Here is a 16,447-nt window from a genome sequence, read left to right as displayed (position 1 = left end):
TCTATCTATCTATCTATCTATCTATCTATCTATCTATCTATCTATCTATCATCTTATTGTCTACCTTCTATCTATGTATCTATGTATATATCTAGCTATCTAGCTATTTATCTATCATTTATCGATCTATAATCTATGTATCTATGTAACTATCTATCATCTACGTATCTATCATTTATCTATCTTCTATGTGTCTATCATTAATCTATTTATCATCGATGTATCTATCACCCATATACCTATCATTTATGTATCTATCATATATTGTATGTGTCTATCATTTATCTATACTCTAAGCACTTATGTAACTATCTATCATCTATGTACCTATCTACCTATAATCTATGTATCTATGTAACTATCATCTATGTATCTATCAGTCTATCAACTATGTATCTATCATGTATCTATGTCTCTGGAAATAGTGCTGTAGTAGGCACAACCTATAGTCCCAGCACTCAGGAAGCAGAGGTAGAGCTATCAGTCACAGTTGCCTCCCCCAGGCTCAGATACTGTGGGTCATTTGACACCCCAAGTACTCATCTTCCCCACCCCACCCCCTTGAACTAGGTAGTGACAGAGCTCAGCAGGTTGTGGAGAGAAAGCCTCAGCAATTCACATGGAGAGAGTGGTCAGCATGGCCTGGCATGGGAAAGCCTCCTCCTCCTCCCTCCCTGCCCCCCCTTTTTAAAGACAGGGTATCTCTATGTAGCCCTGGCTGTTGGAGCTCACTCTGTCGATCAGACTGGCCCTGAACTCACAGAGGTCTTCCTGCCTCTGTCTCCTGCCTGGTGGGATTAAAGGCTTTCGAGACACTGCCACTGGCTCTGTCCTTGTCTTAAGGTTTGTGTTTGCAAAGGTTACGGCCTGGCTAGGATTTGAACTTGCAGGTCCTGACCATCCCACCACAGCTTGCACTGCCCCTTGCTGCCTGCCTTCCGAGGGCCTGGCAGAAGGCAGGCAGATCTTTCCAGCCCTGCCCCCACCATCTTGCCTTGTCTCCCAGGGGCAGAGAATGAGGGCAGCCCTGAGCCCCTTGTCTTCCCTGGATTTCTATCCTTTCATCTGGACCATGATTAAATAGCTCATTTAGAGCTGGCCCTGGGACAGCCCCCTCTTCTAACCTGCCTCATGAGAGTTGGGGGGGGGGAGGATGGGACAGATTAGAATACAATTGTAGTGGCCTGTGCTCACTGATTTCATTTTCTGTGTCTGGAGTAATTGGACCTCTTGAACTCATTAAGTTAATTTAAATTTGAGTAGGAAGCAGCTTGCTCTACGGACCTGAGCTGGGCTCTAGGCAAAGCCTGGTTGCTCTGGGCTCTGGTTAGCTGTTTCTCTTTAAGCTTGAGATAGTTCAGGGCCCAGCTGGAACTAAATAGGCTGACTCTAACCTTGACACCTGTTGTAGACAGGGTTTCACTGCTGTAAAGAGAAACCATAACATTTAATTGGGGCTAGCTTACCGTTTCAGAGGTTCAGTCCACTGCTATCATGGTGAGAAGCATGGCAGCATGCAGGCAGGCATGGTGATGGAAGAGCCAGGAATTCTACATCTTGATTGCAAGGCAGCAGAAGGAGATTGTATTCTGTAGGCAGCTAGGAGGAGGCTGTTTTCCGCACTGGGCAGAAGCTCGAGCATAGAACCTTAATGCCCACTCCCATGGTGATGTACTTCCTTCAATAAGGCCACACCTACTCCAAGAAGGCCGTGCCTCCTAATAGTGCATTTCCCATGGGTCAAGCATATTCAAACCACCACAGCACCCCAACCCTAAGGGTATGAAAGCTGATTAGCACCTTCACTTCCATTGTGTGGGTGTTCTGGGGTCCCATAAAGAAGGCTAGTTCAGGGTTTGGCCATGGGATGGCTTCTTCCTTGAATTAGTTCTTTCTTTTCCTTTTAAAGATTTATCTACTTTTATTTTATGTTTTGTTTGTATGTATGTCTGTGTGAGGGTGCCAGATCCCCTAGAACTGGAGTTACAGACAGTCGTGAGCCGGCATGTGGGTGCTTGGGAATTGAACTCAGGACCTCTGGAAGTGTTCTTAACCAAAAGCCCAAAATTAGTACTTTCTATGACAATTGCCAGGTTTTGTTTTTGAGACAGGGTCTCACTATGGATCCTTGGCTGGCCTCAAACTCAGTCTGTAGCTAGGAATGAGCTTGAATGCCTGATCCTGTTGTCAGGCCCCAAGCGCTGGGATTGGAAGTGCGAGTGGAGGCCACAGGACAGCTTATGGGAGTCGGTTCTTCCCTTTCACCATGTGGGTCTGGGAGGTCAGACTTGGTCTCTGCTTTTGGATTTCTGAGCTGGAGCCCAGGTTGTCCTAGAACTCACAATTTCTCTGCCTCAGCCTCCCCATTTCTGTGGTCCTATTTCTGCCCCTCACTGCACTCTCACATCCTGTGTATCTTTGAGTTCCCCATTTGAGAAGTCTCCCTAACTGTGCCGACACATCCATCCATCCATCCTTCCATCCATCCATCCATCCACCTTCCATCCATCCATCCATCCATCCATCCATCCTTCCATCCATCCATCCATCCATCCATCCATCCTTCCATCCATCCATCCTCTTACTCCCCATTATTTGAATAAGTGAACCTGAACTTCCTGTGACCTTAGCCAAGGTATGGCCCCTGTTTGGTCCTGATGAACTGTTTATGTTCAATATCTAAAACACCTTCTGGGCCAACAGCACCTTTCTCCTTGAGGTGAGGTGGGAGCAAAGCCAATGTCTGGCCAGTCTCAGAGTCTACAGTGCTCACTCAGGACAGGTGCTCAGTGGGTGCTCCCTGAACTCCATCCGACTGCTGTCTGGGGCTTTGCGACTTTAAGAGGGCCAAAGGCATCTGCTGTGTGTGGAGCCCATTGTGGAGAAAGGCTGGCACAGACTCCTCTCTGATTAAATTCTCAGCCGTTCCATACATTCAAGGTCTCTCCCTATGTCTACCCCTTCTCCTGCTTCATTCCCACACTCCTTGGAGAGGTTCAGGGTTCTTCAAGCCTCTGCCTCAGGACTGCCTGTGCAGCCTATGGCTGCCTGCCAGTCTAGCCCAGTGCAGAATCCCCCCACACCCCTCCTTTTTTGAAACAAGACTTCTCTGTATAGCCCTGGCTGTGCTGGAACTCACTCTGTAGACCAGGCTGGCTTCAATCTCACAGAGATTCATCTGTTGTTGCTCCTGAGTGCTGGGATTAAAAGTGTATGCCACCACTGCCTTGTCTACACTTGGCATGTAGGCAAGTCTGTGAGGGCATTCTCTTGATTAATGATTGATGTGGGTGGTGCCACCCCTTGGCTGTGTAAGAATGCAAGCCAGGATGGTGAGATGGCTCAGCAATTAAGAGAACACAGTACTCTTGCGTGAGTTCCTGCCCTCACTGTGGGTGAACTGTTACATCAACTGTGAGTGAAATAAATCCTTTCTTGCCCAAGCTGCTCACAGCACCAGTAACCTTAACTAAGACATGGCGGGGGGGGGGGGCACGGAAGGCAGGAGAAAGATTGGTTCCTGATGACTTCTGGGCACAAGAGGCAAACATCTTCATGGTGGCAGCACTTCCAGGGACCAGATATAGGGATGGCACCAGAAGACGGTAATGAGAGCCCAGGTCTGCCGCCTCACCACTGATCCCCCTCCACCTGTTCTCTTAAAGGTGGCCTTCCTGCCACCTTGCTGACTACCCCACAGGGGGGGGGGGGGAGGGAGGGAGGCAGCATGTCACAGTCAGATCTGCCAAGAACAGTCATCCTTTATTTTCACAAGTCTTTCTTGGCATTAGGCTGATGTTGCAGAACAGGCATATAATGTGTGTAGACACAAGTGGTAGTTAGAAGGCTACCCTAGGGACTGTGTTTACCAACAACAGCTGGAAGCCAAGTACCCACTTCTGCTAAGGGTCGGAGAGGAGCGGAATAACGAACAGGGTGCCTACAGCAACACAGGAAACTCACAGACCTTGGTTTATTTGATCATTTTAATAGCCAGACCAATCAACAGGAAGGACGGAGCACACAGAAACACCTGTATTTGCAGGACGGAGGGCAGATGTCCATAGCCCTGGGCATGCATGTATCTCCTGTGGAATCAGGCAAATCATGAATGCATAAATACCACAGCACAGCCAGACTTGGGAGTGGGGGTTGGGGAAATCACAGGCCACAGGGACCATGCTTCAAAGGCAGTCAGAGGCATTAAATACAGGGGCTAAACATTAGAGTCCATCTCACCGTACACATAACTCATACATTAAAAGTAAGGAAACCATGGTATATACGTGCAAGCGGCTTTGGTCAGAGAAAATGAACGAGGGAGGTGGAGCCATGCACAGGAAGGGCTTGCCTGTCTACTCTCCATCTTCTTCATCCCCACAAAGTCACCTGGGATCATAGAATAAATGAGCTGGTCTCGGTAAGATACTGAAAAGTCCTGCCTGGTGTCCTTACGGGCCCCTCTGTGAGCAGGGAGGAGCCCGACAGCTGAGAACACTTGAACCCTTGGAAGGAAGGAACCAGCCTGGACTGGAGGGGGAGGGACATCGTGTGGATCAGATAGAGGAAGGAGTCGCAGCCGGCCAGGCCAGGTGGGTGCAATGTGCTGCCTGACCCAGGTCTCGGGAGAGCAGGAGATATCACGGAGGAATCCACTTTTGCAAGCAAAGCTGAAGATGGCAGGTCAAGGCTGTGTTTCTCACAACTGTCCGAAAGCCCGTTCACCTCAGAACTGGCTTGCACTGCTGGGGTCACACTGCAGCAACCGGACAATGGACGGGTCGCTCTTGGCACCTTTGATGAATTCTTCCAGGGACAGTTTGCCTGAGGGATGGAAAGAGACGGAAGATTAGCCAGTGCTCTGGTTAAAGTCTGAAACCCTCTGGAAAATGGACAATGTCTAGTCTCTATTCAGTTCTAGGGCATTTACAATTCTTTTTACATATGAGCGTGCATACATTTATTCTCTCTCTCCCCTCCCCCCGTATGTGTGTGTGTGTGCACATATGCCACATTGAGGCACATCTGTGGTCAGAGGACAACTAGTAAGAGCTGGTTCTCCTTTCATGGTGTAGGTCGTGGGAACTGAGCACAAGTCACAAGGTTTGGTAATGAACTCTGTGGCTAGAAGTAAACTGCCAGCCCCACCTGGAGGCCTGGAGAGCCACCATGATCTGGGGCAGCTGGGGAACTAGGACAAACTATGGGGGCTGGTCAAGTTCTATTTCTGTGACTGTGATAAAAATCCCCTGACCAAAAGCAACTTAAGGGAGGAAGTTTTCTTTGGTTTAGTTCTAGGTTACAATCCATCACTGCAGGGAGTCACAGAGCAGAGAGAACGGATGACTGGGTGTTTGGCTGTTTGCTGGTACTCTGCTTTTTCCTTTACTATACTGTTCAGGCCCCCCTGAACAGTATAACAGAGAAAGGCAACAGACCTTCCCACACAAATTAACCACCAAGACGGCCCCCAACAGGCGCGCTCATAGGCTGCCATGATCTAAATCAGTGGTTCTCAGCCGTCCTAACCTCGTGACCCTTTAATACAGTTATATTGTATTAAATACTTGTACTGTGGTGATCCTCAACCATAAGATTGTTTTCACTGCTACTTCATAACTGTAATTATGCTGCTGCTATGAATCATGATGTAAATATCTGTGTTTCCTGATGGCCTTGGGGAACCCTGGGAATAGCTCGTTTGATCCCCTAAAGGGGTTGGGACCCATAGGTCGAGAATCACTGATCTCCATAATTCTTCATTAAGACTTTTCTGAGCTGAGCAGAGATGGCACACGTCTTTAATCCCAGTACTCAGGAGACAGAGGCCAGTGCATCTCTGAGTTCAAAGTCAGCATGGTCTAAACAGCAAGTTCCGGGACAGCCAGGGCTACACAGAGAAACCCTGTTTCTAAAAACAAACCATCAAGCAAAACCAACCAACCAAACAAACAAACAAAAAAAAACAAGAAAAAAAAGACTTTCTTTTAGGGTTGGAGAGATGGCTTAGCAGTTAGGAGAAGTTACTGCTTTTGCAGAGGGTCCTGGATTCAGTTTCCAGCATCCACAGGGCAGTTCACAACCGTTTGTAACTCCAGTTCTGGGGGACCCAGTGCTCTTCTCTGGCCTCTAATGTATTACATAAACATACATTCAGGCAAACACTCATATACAAAATAAATACTAAATCTTTAAAAAAAAAGACTTCTGAGGTGATTCTAAACTGAGTCACGTTGACAGTTAAAACTATCACAGCGCCTCCTAGTGTAGACTTTTGCCAAGCTCCGGGGGATGAGAGCTATCGACCTTTGCTGCCCTCCTATTCTTGATCCTGTCTGTACCAGCTTCTCTGAAAGCCCTACCTTCTCCTTTATTGAGTGCTAGCAAATGGCCACTGGCTTATGGGGCAGACTAAGTGCTCAGTGGCCTCTATAACAAGACACAGACAATTGGACAAGTGTACAGTGCGGACACAGTCTCCACTCTGAAGTGGCGAGGCTCATGACAATCAGAAACAGCAGCCCTCCATGTTAAGTGTGCCACCAGCACGGTGCTACTTTAGCCTCACGCCCACGCAAGCGGGCTTATCGCCATTTCACGGAGAAGAAAGCCAAGCCTGGGAAGTGGCCAAGCCTCAGAACCCAAGCCTCGATGTCACGACGAGACACAAGAGAGTAAAGAACACTTTTGAAATTGGCTGAAAGGCAGCGCCAGGCAAGAGGCTGTCTTGCTTTGTGTGTGGACATGTTTTGAAAAGCATTTCCTTGCTGTCTGGAAAGCTTTTTGCTGTCACGGGAACCCTGAGTCCCGCTGAGCTGCGTCCTTGACTCACCTGCGCGAAGCACTCGAGGCTCCGCACAGCACTTTCCCGTGCATTAGCGTACATTTAATCTCAGCGCAACCTAGGGAGCCTTTTCTTTCCTTAATGCTGCATTTCTTGTTGGAACAAAAGCCAATCAGTCTTGGCTCTACAGAGCCACAGACAGGAAGAATCAACTCGTCCTTGCTGAGGTCCTGTGAGAAACTCACAGACAAGGCACAGGAGGACACAGGGCATGTCCTCGTGACCTCTCACCACCTTGCCTCCTCCTGAGACCTGCCTTTTTGCAGCTGTGATAGGACCTCAGAGTCCTAGGAATGATGGCCGTAGCCAGGTGAGGCTTCTATGTTTGATTAGCCCCATGAGTATCTGGGGTGCCTCACATCCCAGGATGATGGCCTGGCCGGCCTCTCAGGAGCCCAAGACTCAAAGTCCTTTGATTCACAGTGTCTCACTGTCATGTTTTGAATATGCTTGGCCCAGGGAGTGACACTATTAGAAGGTGTGGCCCTGTTTGAGTAGGCATGTCCTTGTTGAAGTAGGTGTGTCACTGTGGGTGTGGGCTTTAAGACCCTCATCCTAGCTGCCTGGAAGCCAGTGTTCTGCTAGCAGTCTTCAGATGAAAATGTAGAACTCACTGGGTGGTGGTGGTGCACGCCTTTAATTCCAGCACTTGGGAGGCAGGGGCAGGCGGATTTCTGAGTTTGAGAGTTCAAGGCTAGCCTAGTCTACAGAGTGAGTTCCAGGACAGCCAGGGCTACACAGAGAAACCCTGTCTTGAAAAACCAAACCAAAAAAAAAGAAAATGTAGAACTCTCAGCTCCTCCTGCACCATGCCTGCCTGGATTTGCCATACTCCTGACTTGATACTGGACTGAACCTCTGAACCTGTAAGCCAGCCCCAATGAAACGTTGTTCTTATAAGACTTGCCTTGGTCATGGTGTCTGTTCACAGCAGTAAAACCCTAACTAAGACACTCACTTCTCAGGCCATCAGTATACCTGCCTCCCCTCCCCCAAAATACTTGTGGAAATAGTAAGACCACTCCCTCCATCAACATGTGTCAACTTGACACAAACTATAGTTACCAGAGAGGAAGGAGCCTCAATTGAGAAAATGCCTCTATAAAATGCCTGCATGAAAACCTGTAGGGTATTTCCCTCCCTTCCTTCCTTCCTTCCTTCCTTCCTTCCTTCCTTCCTTCCTTCCTTCCTCCCTCCCTCCCTCCCTTCCTTCCTCTCTTCCTCTCTCCCTCCTTCCCTCTCTCTCTCTTTTGTTTTTTTGAAATAGGGTTTCTTTGTGTACCTGGAACTCACTTTGTAGACCCGGTTGGCCTTGAATTCACAGAGAACCTCTTGTCTCCTAAGTGCTGGGATTAAAGACATGTGCCACCATGCCTAACCAGAAAGGCACTTTCTTAATTAGTGACTGATAGAGGAGGGCCCAGCCCACTGTGGGTGGGGCCATCCCTGGGCTGGTGGTCCTGAGTTCTATAAGAAAGCAGGCTGCGCAAGCCAGGGGAAGCAAGCCAGTAAGCAGCACCCCGTTCATAGTCTCTGCATCAGCTCCTGCCTCCAGGTTCCTCCCCTGCCTGAGTTCCTGCCTCACTGTTTTGTAGAGGAACTATTATATGGAAACTGAGAATAAATAAACCCTTTTCTCTCCAAATTGCTTGTGGTTATTGTGTTTCATCACAGCAATGGTAACCCCTACTAAGATAACATGTATGAAGCCTATGGCTCAGAGGTTCTATTGACATGCCCATGGTTATAAAGCCATAGGAAGGGTGCAGGATGCAGGCTAGGTGTCCCTGACCCCGAATTCTCCCTTCCTTCAGCAGAGCCGAGTCAAGGGGGCTGGGAAGGGGCAGGGCTTCATAGGGCAGAGGTGTATCCCAACACCTCTCTGCCATCAACAGTTTCACAGGCACATCTGCACCCCCACCCCAGCCCCGCCTCTCTACCTCCCATCCCCTCCCCCCCAACATGCTCCTACCATCATTGTTTGTGTCCATCTGCCTGAAGATCTTGTCTGTTCGCTTCTCGGGAGTGGACTCGTCCTCAGGCATCTTCATCACGGAGGATACCATCTTGTAGATGGCCTGCAAAGGGGCATCTGTGAGTATGCTCAGGAGGATGGAGGATGAGTGATGGTCCTCACTCAGCCCACCAAGGAGCAGGACAGGAGTCCTCCCCGTCTGTGTCAGGACCCTTCTCTTATCAGAACAAATCTCACAGACAAGGTGCTGGGTGAAGGGAGTCAGGGAAGGTTGAGTGATGTTCAAAAGCACAGGATACAGCTGAAGCAATGGGAGAATGGAGGACTCCTGGGCTGGGACCGTGGGGGGTGGGGGCAGGGGGTGGGGCATGGCATCTGTCCGAAAGGTACTTTGGTGGGGAGCTGGGAATGCCCAGAGGGAAGGTCAAAGGGGAAATACAGTGAGCCCTGCCCACCTGTAGGTCCTGAATCTGCAGATCAACAAAGTACAGGTGGGAATTATTCTAGAAAAAGAAACTGGAGGTGCACAGACCTTTTATTATTCCCCAAATGATAAAAAGTATTAACATCTATAATCATTGCATTAGGCACTGTAAACAACTACTTATTTTATGTATGTACGTACGTACGTATGTATGTATATATTTGGGGAGGCAATCTCTTTTTAAAAATTTTCTTATTTACTTATTTATTTATTTATTTTGGTTTTTCGAGACAGGGTTTCTCTGTGCAGCCCTGGCTGTCCTGGAACTCACTCTGTAGACCAGGCTGGCCTCAAACTCAGAAATCCGCCTGCCTCTGCCTCCCAAGTTCTGGGATTAAAGGCGTGTGCCACCACTGCCCGGCTTGTTCTGATAATTCTTTTTTTTTTTTTTTTTTTTTAAGATTTATTTATTTATTTTATTTATGAGTTCGCTGTCTTCGGACACACCAGAAGAGGGCATCCAATCTCATTACGGATGGTTGTGAGCCACCATGTGGTTGCTGGGATTTGAACTCAGGACCTCTGGAAGAGCAGTCAGTGCTCTTAACCGCTGAGCCATCTCTCCAGCTCCGTTCTGATAATTCTTAATGACCTATCTGAGCCTCAGATCTCATTAAAAGTAAAATAATGACCCATTTTTATAGAATTGTGGGAATAAACCTGATGGATGAGCCCAGCTGGGGCCTGATGTCTAGCAAGCAATCGATAGATGCTTGGCTTTTATCCTTACTCTTTGCAAAGACCTGCAGTCCTTTATGTTACCAGGTAGCAAGAGGGCCTAGGAATGACCTGATGTACAGGGCTGGGCATGGGGGTCTTGGCTCCCCTGGCTCCCTGTGCTCCTGGCCCTGCCGAGTGCCAGTACCTGCACAATCTCCAGCATTTCACTGCGGCTGATGTAGCCATTGCCGTCCAGGTCGTACATGCTGAAGGCCCATTTGAGCTTCTGTTCCAGCTTGCCCCGTGAGGTCACGCTCAGGGCGATGATGAACTCCCGGAAGTCGATGGTGCCGTCGCTGTTTGTGTCGAAAGTGCGGAAGACATGTTCGGCAAACTTAGAGGCATCGCCATAGGGGAAGAAGTTGGCGTAGATCTTCTTGAATTCATCCACGGTCAAGTGGCCGGTGGGACAGTCCTTGAGGAAGCCCTTGTACCACTCCTGCAGCTCATGGTCGGTGAACTCCGTGTGTTCCCGCAGGTCCTGCAGTACCTCAGGCCGCAGCTTGCTGTTCTGCTTGCCCATGGCAGCTGGCAATGGAGACAAAACCTGCAAGACAAAGATGCAAGGTGAGCTGTGGATGCCTGGGACCTAAGTCTGGCTTCCTATCATATCCTCCCACCAAGCTGGCTAAGCGACATGCCCAGTGCCGTCAGCTACAGCTGCCCTAATACAGTTCTTCATGTTGTGGTGACCCCCAACCATACAATTATTCCCGTTCCTACTTCATAACTATGATTTTGCTACGGTTATGGATCATAATGTAAATATCTGGTATGCAGGATGGTCTTAAGTGACCCCCGTGAAAGGGTCATTCGATCCCCAAAGGGATTGTGACACACAGGTTTAGAACTGCCGGGCCAGAAGAGCTCACGACCATGATAGTGCAAGCTCTGACTTTTAGAGTGCCCCGAATGGCTCTTGTCAGGAGGTACAAAATGGTTCTACACAACATGGCAAAACCCCGAACACTCTAAGAAAGACAGAAAAAATATCTTTTTATGGCTAGGCATGGTCTACTTGGAGCATATATGCAGAATCTAGAAAATAAGGGAACGGGGAGAGGCAAGCTAAAATCAGTGGGATGAAGCATTGTCCAAATGTCTAGCAAGGGTCAAATAAGAGTCAGGATTGAGACAAACCTCTCAGCTCATCAGCTTGGGGCAAAAGGATCTCACGGACCCAACCCAGACTCTTAGCTTTGAATAGCTAGTTCTTTTTCTCTTGGGGCATCGGTGTGTTTGTTTTCATGTCACAGATATATTTGCTGATATTGCATTATTAAAAAAAATGATGGTTGGGCAGGCAAATGTTGGTGGTTCATGTTCCTGCCTAACAGCTAGGTTAAATCTAAAGGCAGACTGACACCCATCCCAAGTGGACTCAGGGATGATGCCAGAGAACAGGAACATGGCTTTAGCCTTTCAGAGTTTAACTTCATGTATCAGCAATCCTAATTTTATAAATGACATTTATCAACCCCATTCCCACCCAGATTTCTTAGTAAATCTGGGTAGAGTAGAGTTTCATGGGGACCCAGGTATTAACGAAGCTTTGAGGCATATTGGCAGGGGCATCCAGACCCCCCAGACCTCACTTTTCCCCTCCACATAATTGACTGGGAGAAGTCACCAGCACACACCATGCTTTTTTATCCCTAGAAGAGAGGCACCTGGGAACCTCTGGGAGTCCCCGCTCTTCATTATGCCTCTGAGGTATTGCACTGGCAGGAGATCCAGAATTAGCATTGATCGGTCGGTGAATGTCGATATGAATGTTAACAGTTGAAACAGGCCCCCATGGACATCCAGGACTGTGCTCCATTGGAAAGGATACCCCACTGCAGTCTCCCACAAGGCCATGTGTGAGGCCCTGCAGTGATCTGCCACTGGACATTAATACTCGTTCACTCCGCTACCTCAATTTTGTTTTCTTTCTTTCACTGTAACACATGTGCATAGTTCAGTTGTTTTTGAAGCGTGTAGAAGAATGAGTGTGAGTGGGTATCCCCTACCCAAGTCCCAAAGGAAACCACTCTGAACTGCTTGGAGGCTTATGAATTCAAAGCATTAGGTGCTGGATCCTGCTAAGGAAGACGAGACATGCACTCAATATTACTCGGTACCTCCCCTGTCTGCTTCACCTCCTTCCCAGGCTGTTAGCTTTCTATGCACATAGTTTTATTTACTTATCTATATGACTAGGAGAAATTTAAAGTTCCTTGTCTAACACAGACATATGGCAGCTTGATACTGCCTTTCAAAGCACACAGCTACTTACCTAAACACCCCCACCTGTGCAGACAACAAACTCAAATGTCCATAGTATCCTGGTCAGAAATAATCATCAGCTGAGCTAGCCTGGTGCCGCACATCGGTAATTCCAGAACTGGAGGGTCGAGGCAGAGGATCAGAGTTCAAGGTTAGCCTTGACTACACAGCAAGCTCAGGGCCAGCCTGGGCTACATGAGATCCTGTCTCAAAAAATTATATTAAAAGAGAGAGAACAAGCAGGGCAGTAGTGGTGTGTGCCTTTAGCCCCAGCACTCAGTGGCAGGAGTAGACAGATAGGAAGGAGTTCAAGGAAGGCTAGCCTGGGCTACAGAGCAAGTTCTAGGACAGCCAGGACTATACACAGAGGAACCCTGTCTCAAAAAAAAACAATAACAACAACAACAACAACAAAAACCAGAGAAAGAGAGGGAGAGAGGAAGGGAGGGATGGATGGAGGGACAGATGGACAGACAGACACAGAGATCTACAAATGGAAGGAGGTTATGCGCAAGGACATGTGGTGATTGCTGCCATTTGTGAGAACAGGTCAGGTATGTTTTTGTGTGGAGGCCTCCTCTGGAAGAACTTACTAGAAATGGTAAAGTTGGCTAAAAAGGGGAAATGGCTGGATGGATAGGGACCTTGTAGAACCTTTGGCCGTGTTTTCCTTTGTAATTTTATTTGTTTATTTAAGTTTTTTGAGATAGGGTCTCATGTAGTCCAGGCTGGCTTTAAACATACTATGTAGCTGAGGATGGCCTGTACCCCTTACCTTCCTACCTCCACTGTCTAGCAGTCACAGGTGTGAGCCACCATGCCTGGCTCCACTTGCAATTTTACGTTGTTGAAATGTGTCCACATGTTTTTCCTTTTTTTTTTCTTCAATGTTTTAAGAACATTTAATTATATGGTGTGTTACCAGAGTTTTTCTTGTTACATAATACATTGTATATGTGTGTGTGTCCTGTACCTGCAGAGGCTGGAATAGGAGGTCAGATCCCCTGGAACTGGAGTTATAGAGGCTCTGAGCCACCATGAGGGTGTAGGGGACAGAACTGAACTGAGGTCCTCCTCTGCAAGAACAGCAAGAGCCCTCTCTCCAGGATCCCAGTCCCCTTAGTTTCTATTTTCTACTCAAAGAATAAGCATACCTACAACACAGTGGCCCAGCCTCTATCTCTCGACTGGCTGGCGGCATGTCTGAGAACCTCAGAGTTGATAGAACAATGTCAGCTAAGCTCTGTCTGGGAGGGGCTTCAGGAACAAGAAGTCGCCATGAGCTGTGGTGGTGGCACACAGCTAGCTTTAATCCCAGCACTCAGAAGGCAGAGGCAGGCAGATAACTTTGAGCTCCTGGCCAACCTGGTCTACAGAGAGAGAACCCTGTCTCGAAAAACAAAAAACAAAACCAAAAAGGCAGAACTAAGGTGCTGGCGGACCTGCATAGAGAGGCGCAGGTCCTCTTGGGTCTCCCCCTGCGATGGCGGACTGCCAGATCCCCTCTTTTCTTGCTATGCTAACCTCCCATCTCACGGCCTTGCTTCTACCAAGGTTTACAATGTCCTCTTTCTGTTTCACCTACACCTGGGCTTAAACCACAAGTCAGTCAACCTCTCCCTAGCTGGATGCTCAGTTTCTCACTGGAGACTGAGCTTGGGAAGGTGGCCAGTGCTAGCCGGAAGTACCCCCGGAAGCTAGCTACATCCAGCTCTGATCAAGAGCCCATGAGGCCAACTTCTCCAGCCACAGAGAGTCTGTCCTACGAGGAAATGAGACTGCTGGTGGTTGAGGGGTCACCACAAGCCTAGGATAAGCACACAGATGAAGAGCTAGCTGCTCCTTTTTTTTTGGGGGGGGCTTACTACCCAGTGCTCTGATCCACACCCTACCATGGGATAAGAGCATGTCGTGACTCTTTGAGAAGAGAGAGAAATGCCCTGGTTTTATTGTAGGTAATTCATTTTGGAAACTCAATTAGCAAGACACAGTAAAATTGAAGCCGCACTGAGAAGCTGGAAGTGGAGGTAAGAATAGGGAGGCCAACAGCGGGAGGGAGGTACATCTGGAGATGCTGGTCCAAAGAATCCCTGAGCAGAGCAGGACAAGAGGAGCAGAAAGAGATGTCTGGGGGTCCTCCAGAATACAGATGGGGAAGGAAGGAGGGAAGGGAAGGGAGGAAGGAAGGAAGGAGGGAGGGAGGGAGGGAAGAAGGAAGGAGGGAGGGTAGATGGAGGGAAGGAGGACTGAGGGAAGGAGGATGGAGGGAAGGAGGATGGAGGGAGGAAGGAAGGAAGGAAGGAAAGAAAGAAGGAAGGAAGGAAAGAAGGAAGGAAGGAAAGAAGGAAGGAAGGAGGGAGGAAGGGAGAGGGGAAAGGAGGGAGAAGGGAACTGGAATACATAGAGGAAGGGACAGTGAGCTGAGCCCAGGAAGGTGGTTGCTAGGACATCACTGTCAGTGGCAGGCACTCGGGAGTCCCTCAGGCTGGAGATACAACTGTGTGAAACAGGGTGAGCGGGGGATCCCAGAAAACATGGTAGAGGTTGGGGTGGTAGGAGGCGAGAGGTAGAGAAGCCCGGTCAGACCAAGCTGGGGGGTGGGGTCCCCTGCTCAAATACTAGTATTGGAGAGAGTAGGACCTAGACCTGGTGGAGCCATGTAGCTCCAAGGCCCTCGCCACTGAACCGTTCACGTGGGGGGACTTACAGCGTGTGTCTCTGGACTGGGGTCCACTTAGAAACTTCACACATCAGACACATCCTGTTAACCAGAAAGCTGACCCCCAGAGAGTTGCAGAACCTCTCCTAAGTGAGTCAGGACCCGACCCCAGGCTGCCTAGCTTTGGGATTGTGTAGGTAGACAGACCCAGAGAGGGCAATGCGGTAACAGCTGCATTGCCACACAACCAGCCCTGTGCTTCTGGCTCCTCTTCACGAGCAACAGCCCTGCACCCCACGGCCTTGCCACAGACCCTTGGTTTCCAGCTCACGCACGCAGCATCTACTCACCTCATTGAACACACATCGCTGCCACGTCTGTGATTTATCATCTAACAGATGCTACCAAAATGCCAAACTCCTCGTACCCGCTCTGCAGATATCTGTGGGGCGGAAGCTGCAGTGCCGAGAGCCTCGGTGTTGCGGGAGGAGATGCTTGATTTCCCGGCTCCTTACCAGATATTTTAAGGGCGGGAGCTCTAGAATGCAGGGCTGTGCCTCTGCCCAGCCTTCGCCTCCTCCCTGGTATCAGGCTGCTAGGCAGAATGCATGCTCTGCGATGGTTTAGGACATTATTGCTGTTGAGGGTATAGTGAATACACGCATGCGCACGTGCGCACACCACACACACACACACAGACACACACACACACACACGCTCCCAGGATTTGGGGCAGGAAGAATTTTGACATAGCTAACATCCAGGTAGATCGTAAGTGATCCTCTTTGGATGCAAAGAACAAAGCTCAACCATCAAAAGGAGGATCCAGACCACCCAGGAGCCTTCAAACAATGTTTCAGGGCTATCCCTGAGGTGTCAAAGGTTCATGGGATGTAGAAGAGGGAGAAGGAAGGGTCTGGGCCTAGGGACCTGGCTCTGAGAGGAGCAACGGCTTGAAGATCTGCTCCTGCATTCACACTCATTCAAAGAAAGGGTGGTACCAATGGGAATGCGTCTGGTCATCTTAAGTGCCTGGGACGGATGGATGGCTTAAGCAGTATGAGATAAGGAGGAAGAGAAGGTAGGATTGGCCCTTTTCTGAAACTAGAGTAAAGAAGGGCGCTATGTAAGGAAGCCCCAGCCCTGGAGGGACTCTGTGGAGCAGAGTCCTCCCACCCTGGCACGTTCCACTACACCCAGCTGGGAAAACACACCTGTATGATGCTATGTGCTGCTAAGATTCATGGCTGTCCAGCAGCCAGACAGCCCTGAGCCATAGGAACGCTCAGCCCAGTGCAGTCAGTGACAGTGACCCCCCCCTTCCATCTCCAAAGGAGACAAGTATCCAGAGGCTTGGGACAGAGGACTAACAGTCACAGAGCCAAAGAACCCTCAGGAAGGGCAAGAAAGCTGGCTCTCTGCAGCAGAAAGCCCCTCACCCCCACTTTAGCCTCCTTGCTTTATAGGAGCTTGGGCTGACAGATCCACCCCACCACT

General features: G+C 49.1%; 1 protein-coding gene across 3 annotated transcripts in view; it reads right to left on the bottom strand.

The window, feature by feature from the left end:
* Nucleotides 1-3,953: 3,953 nt before the first annotated feature.
* Hpcal1 (hippocalcin like 1) overlaps nt 3,954-16,447 on the bottom strand; it is a 104,301-nt gene continuing 91,807 nt past the window's right edge. For all 3 annotated transcript variants that reach the window (XM_028777774.1, XM_028777775.1, XM_028777773.1), the window contains 3 exons: nt 10,169-10,570; nt 8,817-8,922; nt 3,954-4,824 (listed from right to left, as the gene is read on the bottom strand). In XM_028777774.1, the coding sequence (XP_028633607.1) occupies nt 4,727-4,824; nt 8,817-8,922; nt 10,169-10,546 (582 nt within the window). In that variant the 5' untranslated portion in view covers nt 10,547-10,570 and the 3' untranslated portion in view covers nt 3,954-4,726. The remainder of the gene's footprint in view (nt 4,825-8,816; nt 8,923-10,168; nt 10,571-16,447) is intronic.

The sequence above is a fragment of the Grammomys surdaster genome, unplaced genomic scaffold (genome assembly GCF_004785775.1).
Source record: "Grammomys surdaster isolate TR1022 unplaced genomic scaffold, NIH_TR_1.0 314, whole genome shotgun sequence".
NCBI classification, from domain to species: domain Eukaryota; kingdom Metazoa; phylum Chordata; class Mammalia; order Rodentia; family Muridae; genus Grammomys; species Grammomys surdaster.
This window is presented reverse-complemented; position numbering and strand designations above follow the sequence as displayed.